Source organism: Garra rufa, chromosome 18, assembly GCF_049309525.1.
Source record: "Garra rufa chromosome 18, GarRuf1.0, whole genome shotgun sequence".
NCBI classification, from domain to species: Eukaryota; Metazoa; Chordata; class Actinopteri; order Cypriniformes; family Cyprinidae; genus Garra; species Garra rufa.
This window is the reverse complement of record NC_133378.1, coordinates 33,925,585-33,948,604: the sequence shown is the minus strand read 5'-3', so window position 1 is coordinate 33,948,604 and position 23,020 is coordinate 33,925,585. Positions and strand designations below refer to the sequence as shown.

The window sequence follows — 23,020 nt, the reverse complement described above, 5'->3', positions numbered from 1 at the left end:
ATATGTTGCCGTCGCGCTGGTTTCAAAACTCAAAGAGGTGCATACTAGCTGTATATTGTTTTTTTCCCGCTTGATTTGCAGTTCGCAACAACACAAGCTTGTTTCTGCAAAGACGTTTGTTATGTTTTCCACAAAAATGTCTGACGTGTTTACGTTTTACATGGCATGAAAACATGAAAAAGCAGAAATCCGATTTGAATTGGATTCCAAACCACATACGAATGTAGCTCGAAACGGATTTGACCAAATCGGATTTCATGTAGTTCGCTGCTGTTCAGATTACCTAAATATGATCGGATTTCAATCGGATTTGCATACAAATCGGAATTGGGCTGACAGTCTGAACGAGGCTTTAGAATGATATTCTAATGGACTGTTGTGACATCATAGAATCCGGAAAACAAATGTAGTCCAAAGAAGCCATTCGTTGTAGTTCTTGAAAAGGGATTTTTTTTTAAAGGTGCAATAGAATGGAAAACTGTGTTTAGCGTGGCATAGTTGAATAATAACAGTTCAGTACATGGACATGACATACCATGAGTCTCAAACACCACCATTTCCTCCTTCTTACATAAATCTGGTGTTTGAAAAAGACCACGAAAAATAGGTCAATTCCAACATAACACCAACTATTAAGCAATAGTCCCTATTAATCATCAGTAACGTCAGTACATCAGTAAAACCACTGAAGGGACATGGTTAGTGCTAGCGGTAGCCTGTGCATAAGATTTTAAGGAGAGATGAGTGCACTGATGATGGCCAATGATTTACAGATCCTGAGCATCACTAAAGCATCAAAACTTGTGTGGTAAGTCGTTATTATGTTATACTACTTCGCTGCAGTGTAACGTTACACAGAGCACATGTGATCACAGTAGTGAGAGAAAAAAAATGTTGCGGATTCAAAACGGCAGATTCAACAAACCGCATATTAAAAGTGGCTAGAGTTAAATAAATTAAGCGGCCGTAATTAAATATATATTTTCTCCATTGTGAGCAAGCCACTCAGTGAGACAGCCAATCAGAGCAGATCTCCTCATTATTATGCAGGAACCTTCCAAATAAGGCAATAACAGAGCATTTCATTCTAGGGACAAATCCTAGGGTTGCAAATGGACCTGTAAAACCGTTTCTGCAGATTTTTTGCCCTTTCCTATGCCATATACCTTCTATGTAGATATCAGAGAACAATTTAAAATATTGTTTCAATGCATTCTATGGCAGCTTTAAACCAAATATCTCCCTTTGGAGTGGACTTTAAGATTTGTAACTTTATAGATATTTTTTTTATGCCCAAATGTACACACCACACACTGGCTGAAATTCAAAAAGCACAATAGGACCCCTTTAAGAGCTGGGGGTGAAAACTTTTGAACAATAGAGATGTGTACATTTTTCTTGTTTTGCCTGAATAGCATATTTTTTTTTAATTTAGTACTGCCCTTCAGAAGCTACAGAAGATTACATGTTTCCCAGAAGACAAAATAAGTTACATTCACCCTGATCTTCAAATTCTGATCTTTAAATTCTTAATGCATGGTATTTTCTTCTGCAGCATCGGTAAGCGTTTGAACCTTCTGTAATAGTTGCATTTGAGTCCTTCAGTTGTCCTCAGTGTAAAAAGAGGGATCTCAAAATTATACAGTCTTTGTTGGACAGGGTTCAAATACACAAAAATGCTGAAAAGCCAAAGACTTTGTGGGACCTGAAGGATTTTTCTGAAGAACAGCGGACAGTTTAACAGTTCAGGACAAACAAGGGACAAACAACTATCAGTAAACAAAAAATAACCCCAGCTGTGGATCATTTAGGTAACAACACGGTATTAACTATCAAGTGTTTGTAAACTTTTGAACAGGGTATACACCTAGGATGGCTTGAGGGTGAGTAAATCATGGAATCATTTTCATATTTGGAAGTTGAAGCACTAAAATGTCTCATTTAAAGTAAGTAAATTAAAACTGAGATAAAAATAAATGAAACCCAGACAGTATGATAACAAACACACAAACACTAAAATGTAAAAAAAAAAAAAAAAGTATAAAAAATATGAATAGAAACTGTATAATAATACTGTATATATAATACTAAAATAACACTGATTTGCATCTATGTCTTATATAACTACAACTTTCCTCAGAATTTTTTTTTTCATCTAAGACAGTTTTTTAGAGGTTTGTTTCTGCTACAGTAACGCAAGTTACATATGTACAATAAGAAGCTAGCAATACACTGGCGTCTACATACCTGCGCAGAGTATGTTTCTGGCCTTCGGGCGGATGAAATTCTGCTACATTTCTATCCATAAAACTAAAACGGAACCCACAGAATAAACATTAAAACAAGTCATTGTTTCGCATAGTTTGAAGTTTCATCCCTACCCTATCAATCCTCACATGCTGTTGGGGTTGTAGCAGAGCATGTTGAGCTGCAGGTTCTCGTCCCAATGTCTGAGGATGATGAAGAGCTGATTGGCCGCGGCTTTCACCGACGCCAGGTCTCGGCCTTCTGGGACAATCTGTTCATCTAGCCACATGCTGGCCTTGGCTGCGATCATCTCCCACTCAATGAAATAACTGGCTGAACTGTGTTCTAGCCAGGCCAGAGCAACTGCGGTCGCCCACACCATCCCCTCGGGGTCTTGCACAGCCCTTTGCAGGATCCCAGGCGAACCCGGTAGGGGTGTCTCTGCGATTTCTGACTCGGACCCCCGTCCACTGTCGTAAAAAGAGTTGATAGGCGACGGCGGGGCTTCGGTCGACATTGATGAGAATCCACTCAACAGCGAGGGCTCGCCTTCCATCCGAGGGCTTCGGGCCTGAAATGAGGACGAAGAGGTGCGAGACACCAGCTCCTCGCATTCAGAGGTTAAATCTGAGTCTTTTGGAGGAGGCGAGGAGCTGTGGTGGACCTCCAGACTCTCAGATCGGCGGGAGCTGGAGTGGGAGACGTGGGTAAGGCTGATTCTGTGGCTGGTGAATGGAGACGTCCATTTCAGCTTGTCCATGGGCACGTTGATGGCGTCACACAAGGCACTGTCCAACATGAACGCCCCACAGGACAGCTGCAATGACACCTGCAACAGGAAGAAGAAACCATAATGTCTATTTAACCAGTGCTTAAATATATAAACAAGCTCAGACACTGAACTTCAATGAGCCATTTAAGGTCTTTAGGCTTTGTCAATTACATTAGCCTTAAATAAACGCTCGACTGATTTTGTTACGGCTTATCACTGTTTACTTTGAGTAATTGCCATGACCCATACATTGTACTCAAATAGCGCATCTCATTTAACCAGACTTAAGCGATCATGGGATATTGATCGGTGCTTGTTAAATGTCAACAGATCTATTACTCACTATACGTAAAGAAGACTGCCTTTGTGTGCAAGGTGAGTATTGACTGGCTATTTATAGGTTATGAGGCAAGTGGATGCAATACACACAATGACGTTATTACTAGCTAAAGTTTCTTCAGGCATTTTGTTGTGACCTTTTGAAGTCAACATGAATTGTTGTTTGCAACCCATTTTACTTCCACAATAAGAGAAAGAAAAACAAATTATATATATATATATATATATATATATACTGTAAAGAAATATGTTACAATGACTATATTATTATATCATGTCACTATTATACATTAATATATACTGTACAGACACCCACATACATGTAAATATATTATGTGTGTAAATGTGTGCATATATAAACATGTATATACACTATATATAGACATACATATATATATATTTATATATGTAAATATATTGTGTGTATATTTATATATATATATATATATATATATATATATATATATATATGCATATATATATACACACTAAATGGGTCGTAACACACACACACACACACACACACACACGTATGTAAATATATTGTGTGTGTAAATGTGTGCACATAAACGGGTGTGTATATACACTATATAGTGTAAATATATTGTGTGTGAGTGTGTATAATATTGTATATAGACATATATATATATATATATATATACACACACAATATATATATTTATATATGCACACATTTACACAATTTATTTACATATAAATGTGTGCATATATAAATATATATATTGTGTGTGTATATATATATATATATATATGTCTATATACAATATAGTGTATATATTTATAGACATTTATATATACATATATATATATTTACACTATACACACAAACTTACATGTGTAAATATATTGTGTGTAAATGTGTGTATATATAAATATGTGCATATATAGATGTGTGTGTATATATTTATAGACATTTATATTTTATATATAAATATAAATGTATATATTTACACTATATACATGCACACACACTTATATATGCAAATATAAATGTGTGTGTAAATGTGTGCATATATAATCGTGTATATATATACACACACACACACACTGTATATCTATTTACACTATACACACACACTTATATATGTAAAGATATTGTGTAAATGTGTGCGTATATAAATGTGTATATTTATATATAGACAAATATATACATATATATGTATATATATTTAAACTACACACACACAATGCAAATAAATATATTGTGTAAATGTGTGCATATATATCCGTGTATGTATAAAATGTAAATGTGTGTATATATTTGTGTGTGTGTGTGTATATATATATATATATGTATATATGTATGTGTGTGTGTGTATGTATTGTAATTACTATAACTATATTACTGCTTATTATGTCACTATTATATTTACATAAAGTAATGTATATTACAAGTCATCCGTGTGTGTGTGTGTGTGTGTGTGTGTGTATATATATATATATATATATATATATATATATGCATACAGCATATGTGTACAGGATATATATATTTGTATGTGTGTTTATGTGAACAAAGAAACATGCATCAAAAGAAGTCAATAGGGGCAATATCAATTTCATGTTGACTTCAAATGTACATTTTACAAAAACCACAGGGCATCAACATGCTGAAAGCAGAATATGGCGACAGAAACCAGAGGGATGTAGTCCTTGTTGTCATTCTCGCTCTCTCCCACTGAGTTGCTGATTTTGCTCTGCGACCGGCTCATGAAGCCCCTGGCGGCTTTTGTCAGGAGACGCGTCCTGCTCAGGCTCAGCTTGCTAGAGGCAAAAAGAAACAACACCCTTTTACTCCGGCGCCTCACTGTCGTCATTAAATGCACAGACACGTATAAAGTGCTTTTTTCCTGGTGAAATCTGCCCTTTCACATCCGTTAATTTGTGAAAGTGTGCACACATCCCTGATAGCACCGCTCCTTACATTTTGGCCATTAGTTTGGCTGACATTTCAAGTGACAGCGAGAGGTAAAACTGTGAAAGAGATTCCAGACACGAAAGGGGAGGGCTTACTTTTGTGTCTGGAGTACGATTTATCTTTTGTTTAAAATCTTGGTTCTATGTACTTAATATATGTTCATTTGAATGGGATTACATGTATATTTGTAGCAATAGCCAACAATACATTGTATGGGTCAAAATGATCGATTTTTCTTTTATGCCAAAAATCATTGGAATATTAAGTAAAGATCGTGTTCCATGAAGATATTTTGTAAATTTCCTACCATAGATATATCAAAACTTAATTTTTGATTAGTAATATGCATTGCTAAGAACTCCATTTGGACAACTTTAAAGGCGATTTTCGAAATATTTAGATTTTAGTTGTATCTCAGCCAAATAGTTTTCTATCCTAACAAGCCATAGAAAGCTTATTTAATCAGCGTTTTTCCCAAAAAATGACCCTTATGACTTTTTTGGTCACATTTGTGCATATCCTAATTAATATTCATGAGCAGGTCCTACAGTGTTTTACAACCCAAACCCGCCCCCACAGCTTCATCCTGCTGTTAATTCACCCTCTGCATACGATGTCAATGTTTCTTAAATCCAAGTGCTAATTAAAACTGAGTGTGTGTGACTAACATCCTCTAATTGTGCTGGAGTATCCTTCACTTCATATATTCACTCAAACTCAATAAGTTTAGACTAATGTTTTTAAAAAGAAAATGCTAATGGCGAAACCTTTGACGTCAATAGAACAAACACTGATTGCCGGAAGATAATTGGCACACTGACTCATTTAATTGAAACAAATTGTACTTCACATCAAAATATAACAGAAAATTATTATAAAATAAATGAAATACCTGCACAAAACAGTTGCATTGTCAGTGTACATACGGTAACCCCCGTTTATAATTTTTTGAATGACTATTGAATGTCTGTCTTCTCAAAGAGTTGAACTCATTACATGCACCCGACAGACTACCGAAAGCAATCAAAATGCAAATTCAACTCATGATTTAAAACAATGACACAGGATTGATGCAAACTGCTGAATTATTCATTTGTTTTCTGTGAATTACGGTGTTTTTTAATTGTGCAACTTGATTTGTGGACGTTGTTTGCTCGTTCCCTCTGTTTACACCCACCTGGCAGAGAAAAGGCTCTCGACTGATCTCTGCGAGTGGTCAGAGGTCACCGACGAACTCCTTTGAGAGGCTGAAAGAGAGTGCAGGTTAGTTTCTGATCATTTCTGTGGCCCAACACACACACACAAACAAACAAACACTGCACTCCAAGGCAAAGAGCACTCAATGAACTCGCCTGCGCTCCCCTAGGTCAAATCTAATTAATGAATTCAGCAGCTACAAACTTGAGTGATTTATACCGCTGTGTTTGTTTGACATGCTTGAACACCTGCAAGACTGTAATAGCCAAAGTAACCAAGTGAATGCAAACAGTACCTTCAGAAGAGCTACATCGTTCCCAGCTGGAGGATGAGGGTGTTTTGCAGGGGGACTGGGGTGCATCGTCTACATCTGTAGAGCGAAGAAGAGTTTTAGGGTGCAGACACAAGTGTTCAGTCGGAAAGAAATGAAAGTTTTTGAGGAAAACATTCCAGGATTTTTCTCCATATAGTGGACTTCAATGAGGATCAGTGAGCTAGATGAGACACTTTTTCCTCGGCTGGGATCGTGAAGAGCCCTTTGAGGCTGCATTGAAACTGTAATTTGGATCTTCAACCCATTGATTCCCCTTGAAGGGCATTTACATATAGTCCACAAGAGAAAATAATAGTTGAATTTATAAAAATTACCCCATTCAAAAGTTTACATACACTTGATTCTTAATACTGTGTTGTTACCTGAATGACCCAATTGTTTTTTTTTTTTTGTTTAGTGATAGTTGTCCATGAGTCCCTTGTTTGTCTGAACAGTTGTTCTTCAAAAAAGTCCTTCAGGTTCCACAAATTCTTTGTTTTTTCAGCATTTTTGTGTATTTGAACCCTTTTCATCAATGACTTTATGGTTTTGAGATCCATCTTTTCACACTGAGGACAACTGAGGGACTCATATCCAACTATTACAGAAGGATCAAACACTTCTGATGCCTCAGAAGGAAACATTATGCATTAAGAGCTGGGATAAATTAAAGATCAGGGTAAATTTAACTTACTTTGTCTTCTGGAAAACATGTATCTATAATAGTTGCATATGAGCCCCTCAGTTGTCCTTAGTGTGAAAAGATGGATCTCAAAATTATACAGTCATTGTTGGAAAGGGTTCAAATACACACAAATGCTGAAAAACTAAAGAATTTGTGGGACCTGAAGGATTTTTCTGAAGAACAGATCATTCAGTTAACAACACAGTATTAAGAATCAAGTGTATGTAAACTTTTGAACAAGGTCGTTTTTATAAATTCAACTGTTATTCACTCTTGTGGATTATGTCTTTTATGTGAAATATCTTATTCAGGTCAGTACTAAATAAAAAATAACATGCATTTTGTATGATCCCTCTTATTTTGGTAAATTATTTAACATTTTGCAGATTTGGCAAGGTGTATGTTAACTTGACCTTGACGATGTTACATAGAATATTTTAACCATGTCCTTACTACCTTTCTGGGCCTTGAATGTGTCAGTTGCATTGCTGTCTTTGCAGGGTCAGAAAGCTCTCGGAATTCATCAAAAATATCTTAATTTTTGCTCTGAAGATGAACAAAGGTCTTATGGATTTGGAACAACATAAGGGTGAGTAATAAATGACAGAATTTTCTCTTTAAGCAGTTTGATATATCAGAAGTCTTTTGATCACTATGGCAATATAGTTTCAAGATTGTCTGACTCAAAGTCTAATGACTAGTTGTTGGTTTAAGACAAAATATGTGAACGTTGACCTGTTGGTTGCACTAGAGAGTTTGAATTAGAGACCCAAAATTGGGTATAATAAAAGTCGAGACTCTCCTCAACAACAGTGCACAATTTCATAACTTTTTACCAAATGTTTCTAGGGATTTCCATAGACTCCCAGCCAGAGGAAATGAAAGAATAAGAAATCAAATCAAATCAAGCTTTAGTCATTTCATGTAATATAAAATCAAGTCTTTTATGATCCAGCAATTTTCCATCTCATAACTCCACAGTTGTAAACAAGCCCAATTGTCGCTATTTTGTCATCAATCTTACTGTAGCATAGTGCTGCGTCATCTTGCCCAGGCAAACCTCCTGATTGCGAGCGACCCAGACCTACAGAGTAACCGCGGTTCTTCCTGCTGCCGGAACGAGAACTGCAGTGCGAACTTCGTTTATGATCCTCCCCTGGAGATAAACAAATATACAAAGAGTCATTACCATAATCTAATTGTCTGCTTATGCCAGGAGCAACTGCTTCGTCTGTTTCCCTGCACTCCTCATTGTTTTCTTCTTCCTGAGAACAGTGTCTTTGACGTAATGATTGCAACTGCCATGCCTTACGAACTCGAATGAATTAGAAGAATGACCTACCGGGATGGCTGTACTCAACGCAGGTGGGTAAATATTCATTGCTGTCGAGATCGATAGGTACAAATGCTGTGTATTTGCTCAAGATGTTGCAGGCTTTGCTCGTGTGGATGGCATAAAGCTGGTACCTTCTCCCAGAACCTACAAGAAACGGTCATATATTTAAGTCAGTTGGATGTTTTAATATTTGGTAATTCGACTCCAGTTCCTTACCATGCTCAATCTCACACTCTTTATCCACCATGTGTTCAAAGTCTTGAATAATGGATCGTCCTGCCAGGTGATGAAAAGTTTCATTCCACAGGTCCTCGTGAACTTTCTCCTCCCGCTCTCGGCCTTTTAGGTAAGGCTGGATGTCAAAGGCCACCTCCCATCTCATGGGTTTCCCACACAGCAGTCCTGATATGACCGCTTTGCAATCTCCCTTTCCGTGACTGGCCTTGAATTCTGGCACGTGAGGATCCTGGGGCGTTTCGACTTCGCAAAGCTGATGCGTGTAGCCATCTGTTGGAAATTAAACAGAAGGTAAACTTAATATTTAGAGTATTAACAGATGCTTTTCTTGTGGAAAACATCACAAACCAGTTGGCTGAGTTTATAAGCAGCTTAAATGACAAGTTGGAACTTTAAAAGTTGGATAGATATTTTCAAAATTGACAAGTTGTTGGATTGCCTAAATGATTAGTTGACTAAAGGAACCAGAAATTCAGATACATTGGATTCTGATAAGATGCCATTTTTGGGATGTTTTAATAAAATATGTAGTAGAAAACCCATGAAAGAGTTACTTTATTTAAAAATCCACATCATTTTGTACATATTTAAGACTATGGGGGGCACCATTATTTTGATTATGTCAAATGGTTGCACTCGGTGTGCTACTGGCGCTACCTGTTGCTATTTTTACCACAACACAACTCAGAAAATAAAATACTGATACGACGTCACATTGTGCAGCTTTTGGTTGTAACTTTCATTTGAAGGACAACAAGAGAAGTGATGTAAGTCTTTACTGCTTTTCCTAGCGATAAGAAGAGGAGAAAAGAAGGGGAAGATGCCTTTCTAAAGTCCTAAACTTACTAAAGATCCACGTCTTTGTTCTCTCCACTTTAGCCCTAATGCCTTTTAGTAGACCACAGCTACTGAAAGAGCTTACAAATGGCAGAGACAAGAAACGCTAGATGTCATGATTCCGCGGCCACTGAAGGAATTTCTCAGCGTGCATTTTACACGATATCCGGGGTGTTTAGACTCCTTGTGGGGAAAATCAATGCTACAGCATTTGGTTTAAGCCTACGCTTATTTCCATTGACACCTGTAAGCACTTTCACTAGCTGTAGTCATTGTATCAGTATTTTATTTTCCAAGTTGTGTTGACATCATTGAAATAATGGCGCCCTCCTATAGTCCAAAATATATATAAAACGATGTGGATTTTTTTTAAATAACGTAAATCTTTCATGGGTTTTCTACTACATATTTCAGTAAGAGACATAATTTATGTTATATTAAGCCACACAAGTCTTAATACTCAGGGATCCCTTTAAAAAACAGCTGGATGGGGCACAAAAGCTTTCCAAGGGAATCCTGGATATTATGACATGCATGGCTTAATATTACGTAAATTATGTTACTGTAATTGAGGTAGAAAACCCATGAAAGATTTTCGTTATTTTAAAAAATCTGCATCATTTCATACATATTTTGGACTATGGAGGTGCCATTATGACATGAAATGGTTGCGCTCTGTAAGCTACTGGCCCTACCTGTTTCTATTTTTACCGCAACACAATTCAGAATACACAACTCTAAAAATAAAATACTGATATGATGACCACAGCTAGTGAAAGTGCTTACAGGTGGTGATGGATATAGTGAAATCCATGCTGAGAAACTCTTTCAGTGGTTGCAGCGTCATGACAAGCATCAGCATGTTTACATCTTGCCAGGATGGCATCTAGCGTTTCTTGTCTCTGCTGTTTGTAAGCTCTCTCAGTAGCTGTGGTCTACTAAAAGCCTCTAAGGCATCAGGGCTGAAGTGTAGAGAACAAAGACGCGGGTCTTTAGGAAGTTGTACTCATCCACAGGCATCTTTTTTATTTTCCAAGTTGTATTGTGGTAAAATAGCAACAGGTAGCGGCAGTAGCCCACTGAGTGCAGCCATTTCACTTCATTGAAGTAATGGCGCCCGATATCCAGGGTGTTAGGCTCCTTGTGGGGAAAATCAATAGTATGGCATTTGGTTTTTAGCGTACGCTTATATACGTTGACTAGGGCTGGGCCGATAAACGATATCATATCGAATCGCGATAAAATTTATGTTAATAACGATGATAGGCTCTAGACATTTTTTGCTCGATATGGATTAATCTAAGAGCCAATCACACAGTAGAAATATGCGAAAACAGCCAATCAGCGTACAGCGTGCGTGTGCATGTCAAAGTACAAAGTTCATTTCCTACCGCACTTTGCGAAGCAAACTTAACACCAGGACGACAAAAAAAAAGAGAGAGGAAGCAGCGACGAAAGTGAAACTAACTTCGAGTTATTATCCAAAGATGTTGAAATTGTCGACAAAAAAGGTAGCACGAATTCCGTTATATAAGTGGTTTGGCTACCTGAAAAGTGACTCTCAGCTCAGCTGAGAGTTTGGCGCGATTGTTAAAACTGAAACCGAAAGCAAAAAACGCACGCGCATTCAAAAGCAATTTTAATCCCCCCAATGCGCGCAAATTAGGCTACATGACATATCTAGGCTGTTATTAGTATGTAGGCTATGATAGGTTGTGTATGTCTATAGCTCTGTATCATGCTTGAAATATCCGTCTCTATTTGCACTTTGAATATTTAGAGAGTAGCCTACTTAGATTATGGCTGAATTGTCTGCACTTAATAGAACCGTGTCGTAATTTTTTGTTATTTATACTGTAGATTGTTTCAAAATGCAGTGGTTGCCTCTAATTTAAATAGCTCAACCTATAATAGAGAAAATAAACAATTGTGTTAATAATAATAAATAAATAAATAAATAAATAATTGTGTTACAAATTATGTTTTTACAATAATTTTATGTTTACATTTTGTACATTTACTCTCATTTACCATACTCTGTCACAACTTTTATTTTTTAAATTTATTTTAGTAAGTTGTTTTAATTTTTAAGGCCAAATCTGTAATCTGTTTTTGTTAATAAACTATACTTTAAATGTAATTTAATGAACCCTTTCATTTTTGTGGCTTTAGTCATTGTTGGGATACAATTTTAAAGCTGGCAACATCAACAGCTTATATCGAAATATATATCGTTATCGTTCAATATGGGGAGAAAATTATCGAGATTACATTTTTGCCATATCGCCCAGCCCTAACGTTGACACAAGTCCTAATACCCAGGGATCCCTTTAAAAACAGCTGGGTGAGGCACAAAAGCCTAAGGATTTAAAAAATTAGTTTGAAATTGCTTTAAAATGCAACTCTGAAAAAGAATGAGATGTCCATCTGAATCTGAGAACATGTAGTTGTTTAATGCAATAGCTGACAGGCAATTAGGTTAAATATCTTTTTTATTGCACAAAACTATTAGCTGATAGTCGCCATTAAAAACCGAGACCTGCAGATTACGAATAATGACAGGCAAATTGCTCACGGCAGGCGATTTGAAGTCTGACAGTCTTGAAATTTATTGCCGAATGCTCTGAATTGGTTGCATAAGCTGTGTTTTGATGGCAGTGCTTCAAAAGTTATGAATTGAGAGACTTTAATAGTATATTAAACTCCAGTATCAAATCAATAACAAATCTGCTCAACTGAAACCATTTATAAATGTATTGATTTTTCATCTTACAGTACATTAAAGGGGGGTCCAATGCTGTTTCATGCATGTTAAGTTATTTACACTGTTAAAGAGTTGGATTCCCATGCTAAACATAGCCAAAAAAAAAAAACAATTTGGATGTATAACAAGAGTATTTCTGTGCCAAATACACACTTCCGGGTTTCTTACAAGTTTCGGAAAGCTTTTTGCGATTATGGCTCTTTACGACGTCCTGAAGGGTGGAACTCCTTGTATGGGCATTTCTCCCGGAAAAGCGTCGACCAGAGCAAACTAATGCTGCGTTCCAGGCAGGTTTTTTAATTATGACTACGGGTTGTCTGGAACGCAGCATAACTAACAAGCTTATTATATTACACATTGTGCGTTTTTAAGCTAATCAATTGATGTGCATTAGATGATGAATTGGATAGTCACCTCATTGGATTTAGCCATCAGAAAATAATTAATGAGAAATTATTATAGCTTATGCTATTACATGAACATTTCTAACATGTAAATAATTTGAAGCCAAATAGTTATATTTCCCCAAGCTGTTTAGCTTTAATACAGTATGCATAGGCTTAATCAGGAAGCATACAGCGGCCCCACTTTTAACTCTCTCTTTATATTACCCTTATTGTAGATGGATGCACGGAAGAAGACACGTAGTGCAGTGTGGGAGTACTACACTCAACAAACACCAGGGAAGGCAGTGTGCAAAACGTGGAGATGTTGTCAGTATGGGTGGTACAAGTGCCAATACTTCAAACCTGTGGTCTCATCTTACCAATTTTTATTTTTACACTAGACACATATCGGTTCAAAATATCATTTATCGGTGCATTTGATCTGTAATAATCGGTATCGGCATCGGCCCTGAAAAACACAAATCGGTCGACCCCTAGTTAAAAGCCGGTTTAACTCTGGGCCCAAGTGGCGCTAAGATTATTATGCATCAGAAATTGATGTCTTTGTTCTTCTATACTCAAGGACTGTATGGAAGGACCAACCTGCATCGCCGGTGCTGCCTAAAGAAGGGCTGTCGGTTGAAGACCTGGAGCCGTCTTCCACAACTGGGCTGGGATGGGTCTGATCCGACTTAGACTCCCCCTGGAGAGCTTCTGGTTGGTGGACTTGAGGTTTGTGAGCAGTTATGGGACGTCCTCTTGAGGATGTGGCACACAAGCTGGCCAACTGCGGCTGTTGGAAAAATGAGTAACAGTTCATTGGTCCTATTGTTCACTGTACTTGAATTACCCAGTTTACAATGGCACACTTGATGTAGAATTTTTTCTTCTAATATTGAATATATAATCATTTAGCAATAACTCAGGCACAGTTATGGCAAATATTGTCATAATAATGTCTCTTGAAGAGTGATTTCCCTTTTAAGAGAGCATGTAATGTCAGCAGAGCTGTGTATTTGTGCATAAAAAAGCAGTAAGTTTATTTATTGGGTAAAAGGCACAACAGTACAAGACATGACACAAATGGAATATAGGTTTAAAATATCAAACATTTATCAGTCATGATATAATTATAAATATAGACATATTACATATTATGATTATATTTAGAATTATTTAATTTGCATGTAAAAAAAAATAAATATATATATATATATATATATATATATATATATATATATATATATATATATGCATTTTTTTCAATGCTAACATTTAAATGATTTTTAATAAATACATACATAAAGTTATTATTTTAATATGTTAACATAATATAATATGCACTACTGGTCAAAAATCTGGAATAATTAAGGGTTTTTTATGTTTTTGGAAGATATTTTACAATTTTAATATATTTAAAAATGTCAAAACTTTTAGAATAATTAAGGTTTTTTATGTTTCTGGAAGATGTCTCCTTTTGGTCTGTAAGGTTGCATTTATTTGGTGAAAAATTCAGTAAAAACTAATATTTTGAAATATTACTGCAATTTTAAAGAACAATTTACTATTTTAGTATGTTTTAAAATGTAAAAAAAAATTGAATAATTATGATTTTTTTAAATATTTGTGAAAGAAGTCTCTTTTGCTCTGTAAGGATGCATTTATTTGGTGAAAATTTCATTAAAAACAGTAATATTTTGAAATATTACTGCAATTTTAAAGAACTGTTTACTATTTGTATATATTTTAAAATGTCAAAAATTTTGAATAATTCAGATTTTTAAAATATTTGTGAAAGAAGTCTCTTTTGCTCTGTAAGGTGGCATTTATTTGGTGAACATTTCAGTAAAAACAGTAATATTTTGAAATATTACTGCAATTTTAAAGACCTGTTTACTATGTAAATATGTTGTAAAGTGTCAATTTAGGAATAATTAAGATTTTAATGTTTCTGGAAGAATTCTTTTTTTTACTCTAAGGCTGCATTTATTTTTTGAATAATTCATTAAAAAAGTTATATTTTTAAATATTACTGCAATTTTAAAGAACTTTTTACTATTTTAATATATTTTAAAATGTCAAAAAAAAATATTTTTTAAATTTTGTTTTCTGGAAGAAGTCTCTTTTGCTCTGTAAGGTTGCATTTATTTGGTGAAAAATTCAGTAAAAACAGTAATATTTTAAAATAATACTGCAATTTTAAAGAACTGTTTACTATTTTAATATATTTTAAAAAATTAGGAATAATTAAGTTTTTTTAATGTTTCTGGAAGAAGTCTCTTTTACTCTGTAAGGTTGCATTTATTTTGTGAACATTTCAGTAAAAACAGTAATATTTTAAAGACATGTTTACTATATTAACATGTTAAAGTGTCAAATTTTGAATAATTAAGTTTTTTAATGTTTCTGGAAGAAGTCTCTTTTACTCTGTAAGGTTGCATTTATTTGTTGAAAATTTCAGTAAAAACAATATTTTGAAATTATATATATATATATATATATATATATATATATATATATATATATATATCAAAAAGTAATTACGTTAGTTAAAATATGCATTTAATATATATTAAATATAAAAAAGTAAAAAAAAAATATATATATATATATATATATATATATATATACAAATTACTTATTAACTATTATATTAATATGAAATATTTATATTAATGTTAAATAATTAATATTAAATTACTTTTTGTTTTCTTTTATTTATTTTTTGACAATTTAACTCCTAAGGACAATACGAAGCACCTTTTTAGGTAACCTGACAAACCCTTTTACTCATCGATATATGAACATGGCATTAGGACAGAGTTAAAAATGTTTATTGCTCCTTTCCCTGAAGTAAAGAAAAATCACAATGCCACAGTAATGGCATTAATGCTAACAAGTCTGAATGTGTTTCTATGCCTGCACTTAGCATGCAGGTTCCCGCTGTCATTTCCGGCATAATGCAACACGTAGTGAAAGAACCTAATTTATTCCACCTCATGTAGAGGGAGTTTATGAACACAATGATTCTTTGAGTCGGCGTTTCCATGCCTGCTCCTACCGCCACGGCTCTCTGTTCACTTGGGTCTAATGGCAATTTGGTTCATGAAAAATTGATGCCTGCTGAAGAGCTAATAAGGACCATTAAAGTCATTATTGCATGCATTGAGGGGAAATCAAGGACTCCTGTTATTGCCGTAGCTAATCTGTAATATTTCTCAGTCTCTTTTGATCAAATTTCCATGGCCAATTGCATGCGGTGCAGAGTGTCGTCCAGACTATTGATATCTTCTCCCCTTTCAAAGAGCGTGACATTGGGAATTTTATCTTGGCCATCAAGGGTTTTGTCACAGTTGTCAGAACTAATTGTACCCTGGACGATGAACGCAAGTGTCTGGATGTTCAATATGTCTCTTGGCAGGGTGTCAGCAATGCAGGAGTATCACTGAACTCATTTAATTCCAGAAACAATGTCATGAAATAGAAGCGATAAATACAGGATATGTCATTATTTGGTCAGCCAGCATGCTGAGGAATGAGCAATTACAAAAAAAAAAAAAAAATTTTTTTTTACTATTATTTTTTTTAAATAATACTATTTGAATATGAAATAATAATATAGTATTAATTTATTATATTTTGAAGATTAGTTTTATTCTATATTAAGCACATTTTTAGGTAACCCAGTTTAATTCATTTTTACCACAAAAAGCACATTTTTAGGAAACCTGATCTACAGGGAACCCAAAATGTTGAGGAGTGTGATTATTAATATGAAAACATATTGTTTTATTAAATAATATTTAAATAATAAATAATAATAAATCATTCAAATTAAATAACACTATGCTACTACCAAAATAGAAAAAAACACTGCTTTTTAAATAATATTTAAAAATAATTTATTATATTTAAAATTAATTTATTATATTTACTTTTTTAATGGTTTATATTTATTTATTTATTTATTTATATTATTTAAATAAGTTCATATTTATATAGTACTATTTAAAAAATAAATAACAATAGCAATGAACCCAGTTTAATTCATTTTACCACAAAAAGCACATTTTAGGTAACCTGACAAATATGACACAGGGAACCAAAAATGTTGAGGAGTGTGATTTATTAAAATAAAAACATATTGGTTATTAAATTATATTTAAATAAATATTTATTTTCTTTTATATTATTTAATAAATATGTTAACATTTAAACATGTATTTAAGTGTTTGTATTATTTAAATTAAATTATGCTATAGCCAACATGGGAAAAAGTACTGCCTTTTAAATAATATTAATAATAGTATTAATAAAAATATTATTAATTTAATAACAATATTAAAAAATAAATATTTACATTTAAACAAAAACAATAATACAATAACAATGCTACCAACATGAAAAAAAGTATTGCTTTATAAAAATATTTAAAACATGGATAATTAATTGTTTATATTATTTTATAAATATGTTAACATTTTAAATTAATATGTATTGTTTATAATATATAAATTAAATTATACTATGGTGCTACCAACATGGGTAAAAAAAAAAAAGTACTGCTTTGTGAATATTTAAAAAAATATTTAATTGTTGATATTTAAATATGCCAATATTGTGACAATATTATAATTTTGCTACCAACATGAAATTGTTACTTTTATTATACATTTTAGGTGTTATTATTATATTATACTGTTACTGTTATTATACTGTTATTTATTATTAAATAATATTATATAAACATCAACATATTTAAATAAGATAAACGATTATTTAAAAAAATAATAATAATAATATAATATATATATATATATTTTTTGTTGATGTTTATATAATATTATTTAATAATAAATAACACTAACAATAAACCCAGTTTTCATTTTACCACCCAACCCAAAATGTTAAGGAATGTGACAACATGAAAACATATTGCTAATTCAATAATATTTAAATTAAATAAATAATATAAATATTTATTTATATTGGTTAGTATATATTTAAATAATATTTCATTGTTTATATTATTTTATAAATATGTTAACATTTAAATTCTTTTTTAATTATTCATAATATTTAAATTAAATTATACTATGCTACTACCAACATAATAATATTAAAAAAGAAATATTTAATTGTTTATATTATTTAAATATGCCAATATTGTGACAATATTATAATATTGCTACCAACATGAAAAAAGTGTTATTAAATATATTTTTTAAAATAAATATTTAATCGTTTATCTTATTTAAATATACCACCAAACCCAAATTGTTGACGAATGTGACAACATGAAAACATATTGCTAATTCAACAATATTTAAATTAAATAAATATTTAATTGTTTATATTATTTAAATATGTTAATATTTGAACAATATACTACTACTAACAAAATATTGGTTATTATATATTTAAATAATATTTAATTTTTTATATTATTTACAGTAAATAATATAAAATAATATATACCAATATTATTGGTTTGAATAAACCCAATTTAACTCGTGTTACATTAACGCAATTTACATTAAATATAAACTAAATGTAAATTAAATGTTACTTTAATTATTAATGTTAAATAAATCAAAAGCTTTATTTAATAAATTAATAATGTTAAATGTAATTAAATGTTAATTTAATTATTAATGTTAAATCAATTTATTTTATTTTATTTAAATGTTACATTTAACTCAAGCACATTTTTGGTAACCTGACAAAAATGTTACAGGGCACCAGAAATGTTAAGCAATGCAATTACTAAAGATCTAGAAATGTATTGTAGTCTATTAGGAAAGTACAATAAGGATGCAAGCATCCTCAAGTCTCCTCAGAAGGACTGTTGTGAATTGAGAGGGTTTTCCTCGGCCATTCAGCTTAACCATCATGCGTGAAATGAGTACGGCCATCATTATCAGTCACAAAGGATGCACACCTCTCCGTTGTGGTCTTGATTACACACTAATTTGTCTCTAGGTCGGGATATTTTTGGCCTCGTTATTTCGGCCCCGTTCAAACACTGGCACATCTTTTGTGACAACCGCCAACCTTTTTTTCTCCCCGTGGACTCCAAAGGTGCATTTATATTTCAGCGCATGGGTGCGCATCTCTAAAGTGTCCATCTGAAAACATATTTCCTTTTTGCACATTCTTTCATCGCTTAATCGTCCAGGGAACCGTAATTCATCTTCGGCTGGCTGTGCGATCTAAACTCTATTTATGTGGATGTGGCGGTAAGAAGATTGAATTACATTCTCATCACAGATCTCAGAAATGAGTTCAAATAACCCCTCGGAACAAACAGACGAATCTGTGGAGCTCTTCTCATATCCGAGCAGATGCTTGGGCTATAGCAGATGGCACGGCGAAGGCTGCCTACAGATTTTCTTCTAAAGAAAACAACTACTTCCTAAATAGAAGCCGTCTGCTTCGTGTCAATACACACTTGCACAAAGGGGATTACAGATACAAATGTTTTCTCATCATTTCCAGTTTATAATGTTTATTGCTTACTCAGGATATGTATTTTAAGATATGGTCATTCATAAAAGAAGACACAGTATGTTTATGAGTCACCATTGGACCAGAAGCAATTACTCTATGAATGCAAATGAAGACATTATTACTTGGCCAATGCACTGCTATACTGAATTCAGTCTAGTGAATCAATCTGAACGGTTTTCTTTCTTACATGTGGTATTGGGAAATCTAATTCTTTCTAATAAATCAGTTTGTCCTAAACCATTTTCTCGCTTTCATACTGTATGCATTGTTAGGAAATCTGATTCATTCTAATAAATCATTTCATTCTAAATGTTTTTCTCTCTTTCATACTGTATGTAGTACTGGGAAATCTGATTCTTTCTAGTGAATCGGTTCATCCTAAAACATTCCCTTGCTTTAATATTGTATGTAGTATTGGGAAATCTGATTTTTTTTCTAGTGAATTAGTTCATCCTGAACCGTTCTCTTTCTTTTATACTGTATGTAGGATTGGGAAATTGATTATTTCTAGTGAATTGGTTCATTCTAAACAGTTCTTTCTCCTTCATACTGTATGTAGTGTTTGGAAATCAGATTTTTTTGTAGTGAATCAGTTCATCCTAAATGGTTCTCTGGCTTTCAAACTGTATGTAGGGTTGGGAAATCGGATTATTTCTAGTCAATTGTCAAATTTCTAGTCATTCTAAACAGTTCTTTCTCTTTCATACTGTATGTAGTATTTGGAAATCTGATTCTTTGTAGTAAATCGTTTTGTCTTAAACCACTCTCGCTTCTAAACTGTAATATTGAGTAATCTGATTAATTCTAGTGAATCAGCTCATGGCTCATTCTTTCATACTGTATAGTGTTGGGAAATGTGATTCATTCTAGTGAATCGGTTCATCCTAAACCATTGTTTGGCTTTCATACTGTATGTAGGGTTGGGAAATCGGATTATTTCTAGTCAATCGGTTCATTCTAAACAGTTCTTTCTCTTTCATACTGTAGTGTTTGGAAATCTAATTCTTTGTAGTGAATCGGTTCACCCTAAACCATTCTCTAGGTTTCATATTGTATGTAGTATTGGGAAATCTGATTCTTTCTAGTGAATTGTTTTGTTCTAAATGGGCAAATCTTTAGTAAAAATTTTTCTAGTAAATGGGTTTGTCCTAAATGGTTCTTTGTCTTCTGTACTGAATGTAGTGTTGGGAAATCAGATTCTTTTTAGTGAATCAGTTCGTCCCAAATGGTTCTTTGTCCTCCATGTTAAATGTAGAATTGGGAAATCTGATTATTTCTAGTGAATCGGTTTGTCCTAAATGGTTCTTTGTCTTCTGTACTGAATGTAGTGTTGGGAAATCTGATTCTTTCTAGTGAATCGGTTTGTCCCAAATGGTTCTTTGTCCTCCATGCTAAATGTAGAATCGGGAAATCTGATTCTTTCTATTGAATCGGTTCATCCTAAATGGTTCTTTTGTCTTCTGTACTGAATGTAGTGTTGGGAAATCTGATTCTTTCTAGTGAATCGGTTCGTCCTAAATGGTTCTTTGTCTTCTGTACTGAATGTAGTGTTGGGGAATCTGATTCTTTCTAGTGAATCGGTTTGTCCCAAATGGTTCTTTGTCCTCCATGCTAAATGTAGAATTGGGAAATCTGATTATTTCTAGTGAATCGGTTTGTCCCAAATGGTTCTTTGTCTTCTGTACTGAATGTAGTGTTGGGAAATCTGATTCTTTCTAGTGAATCGGTTTGTCCTAAATGGTTCTTTGTCTTCTGTACTGAATGTAGTGTTGGGGAATCTGATTCTTTCTAGTGAATCGGTTTGTCCCAAATGGTTCTTTGTCTTCTGTACTGAATGTAGTGTTGGGAAATCTGATTCTTTCTAGTGAATCGGTTCGTCCTAAATGGTTCTTTGTCTTCTGTACTGAATGTAGTGTTGGGAAATCTGATTCTTTCTAGTGAATCGGTTCGTCCTAAATGGTTCTTTTTCTTCTGTACTGAATGTAGTGTTGGGAAATCTGATTCTTTCTAGTGAATCGGTTTGTCCCAAATGGTTCTTTGTCCTCCAGCGTTTATATTCACATAGTTTGGTAGCACGTTTTGTAGAGCGTTATCGTTTAGCGTTTACCAACCTGGTAGTCCATTTTCCACTGAGCTCCATGGTCTGGATGTGTCTGTCCAATGAGCTCCTGAACTTTTGCTCTTCTGAGAGGGTTTTTGCCCACCACTGAGCTGGGGTCACTGGGGGTGTAGGCCTTCTTCATTGGGTTGTAATCTACAATCTGATTGGTGCTGTAAGCACGTCTTCGCGGAGAGGTAGCTGTGTCAGTTCCTGTGTAAAAATAATAATAATAAATCTTTAATTTTCTCTCAATTTATTTTCATGTTCGCTGACTTCATGAAGAAAATTGCCTTTCATCAGGAGACACTATGGAATAGTTTATTCAGAAATGAAAATTCTGTAACTCAAGTCATGTGGACTTTTTTTTTCAAATGGTACATGTTTACCATTGATAGAGCTGTACTTTACCCATAATGTCTTGCTCCGTGGTGATAGGACTGCTCTCAGACATGGTCTCCTGGCAACCATCAAACAGCGAGCCGACTTGATTGTCCCTGTGTGGCCCCTGACCGTCAGTGGAAACCTTCCCAGCATCCTCCTCTTGAGAGTGATAGAACACTGAACTGGACGACTCGTTGGAACGCATCATGCTGTATCGCCTCCGTTTGTCCTGTTACACCACAGAAAAGATGTCAGAGAAATACAATATATATAATAATTTGTTTATATTCAATGTAGCATTAAAATACAGTAAATTTTAAAACAATAACTATCATAATAATAATTTGAATTCATATCATTATTGTTAATATATATAGGGTATAATAATTACAGATTAACCATTTTTATTTTATATTATATGGGAAAAACTATATATTAACAGTATTATTAACAAATAACAACATTATCTAGATATTAATACAAGAACAAAATTGCATATTCATAACTAAATCAATATAAAAGCATAGTAGATTGAAGATGAATAGGTTGAAGGATAGATGGGTGGACGGACGGACAGATGAATAGATGGATGGACAGAGGGATGGATAGATGAACAGACAGATGGATGGATGGATGGACAGATGGAAGGAAAGACACATGGATGGATAGACAAACAAATGGATGGATGGATGAATGGATGGATAGATGATCAGATGGATGGACGATGGACAGATGAATGGACGGATGGATGGATCCATAGACTGATGGATGGATGATGGACGGATGGACACACGGATGGACAGGCAGACGGATGGATAGACAATGGACAGATGGATGGATGATGGACGGATGGACGGACGAATGATGGATGGATGGACACATGGATGGACAGGCGGACGGATGGATAGACAATGGACAGACAGATGGATGGATGATGGACGGATGGATGGATGGACACACGGATGGACAGACGGAT

The 23,020-nt window shown here is 33.9% G+C and overlaps 1 protein-coding gene across 1 annotated transcript in view; it reads right to left on the bottom strand.

Moving 5' to 3' along the window:
* Positions 1–2,093: 2,093 nt before the first annotated feature.
* Positions 2,094–23,020, bottom strand: part of vwa5b1 (von Willebrand factor A domain containing 5B1) — a 51,603-nt gene continuing 30,676 nt past the window's right edge. The window contains exons 12-21 of the mRNA XM_073823779.1: positions 22,072–22,273; positions 21,674–21,873; positions 13,656–13,845; positions 9,045–9,335; positions 8,835–8,972; positions 8,517–8,648; positions 6,790–6,864; positions 6,475–6,544; positions 5,017–5,143; positions 2,094–3,076 (exon numbers count right to left, since the gene is read on the bottom strand). Coding sequence (XP_073679880.1) covers positions 2,393–3,076; positions 5,017–5,143; positions 6,475–6,544; positions 6,790–6,864; positions 8,517–8,648; positions 8,835–8,972; positions 9,045–9,335; positions 13,656–13,845; positions 21,674–21,873; positions 22,072–22,273 — 2,109 coding nt within the window. The 3' untranslated portion in view covers positions 2,094–2,392. The remainder of the gene's footprint in view (positions 3,077–5,016; positions 5,144–6,474; positions 6,545–6,789; positions 6,865–8,516; positions 8,649–8,834; positions 8,973–9,044; positions 9,336–13,655; positions 13,846–21,673; positions 21,874–22,071; positions 22,274–23,020) is intronic.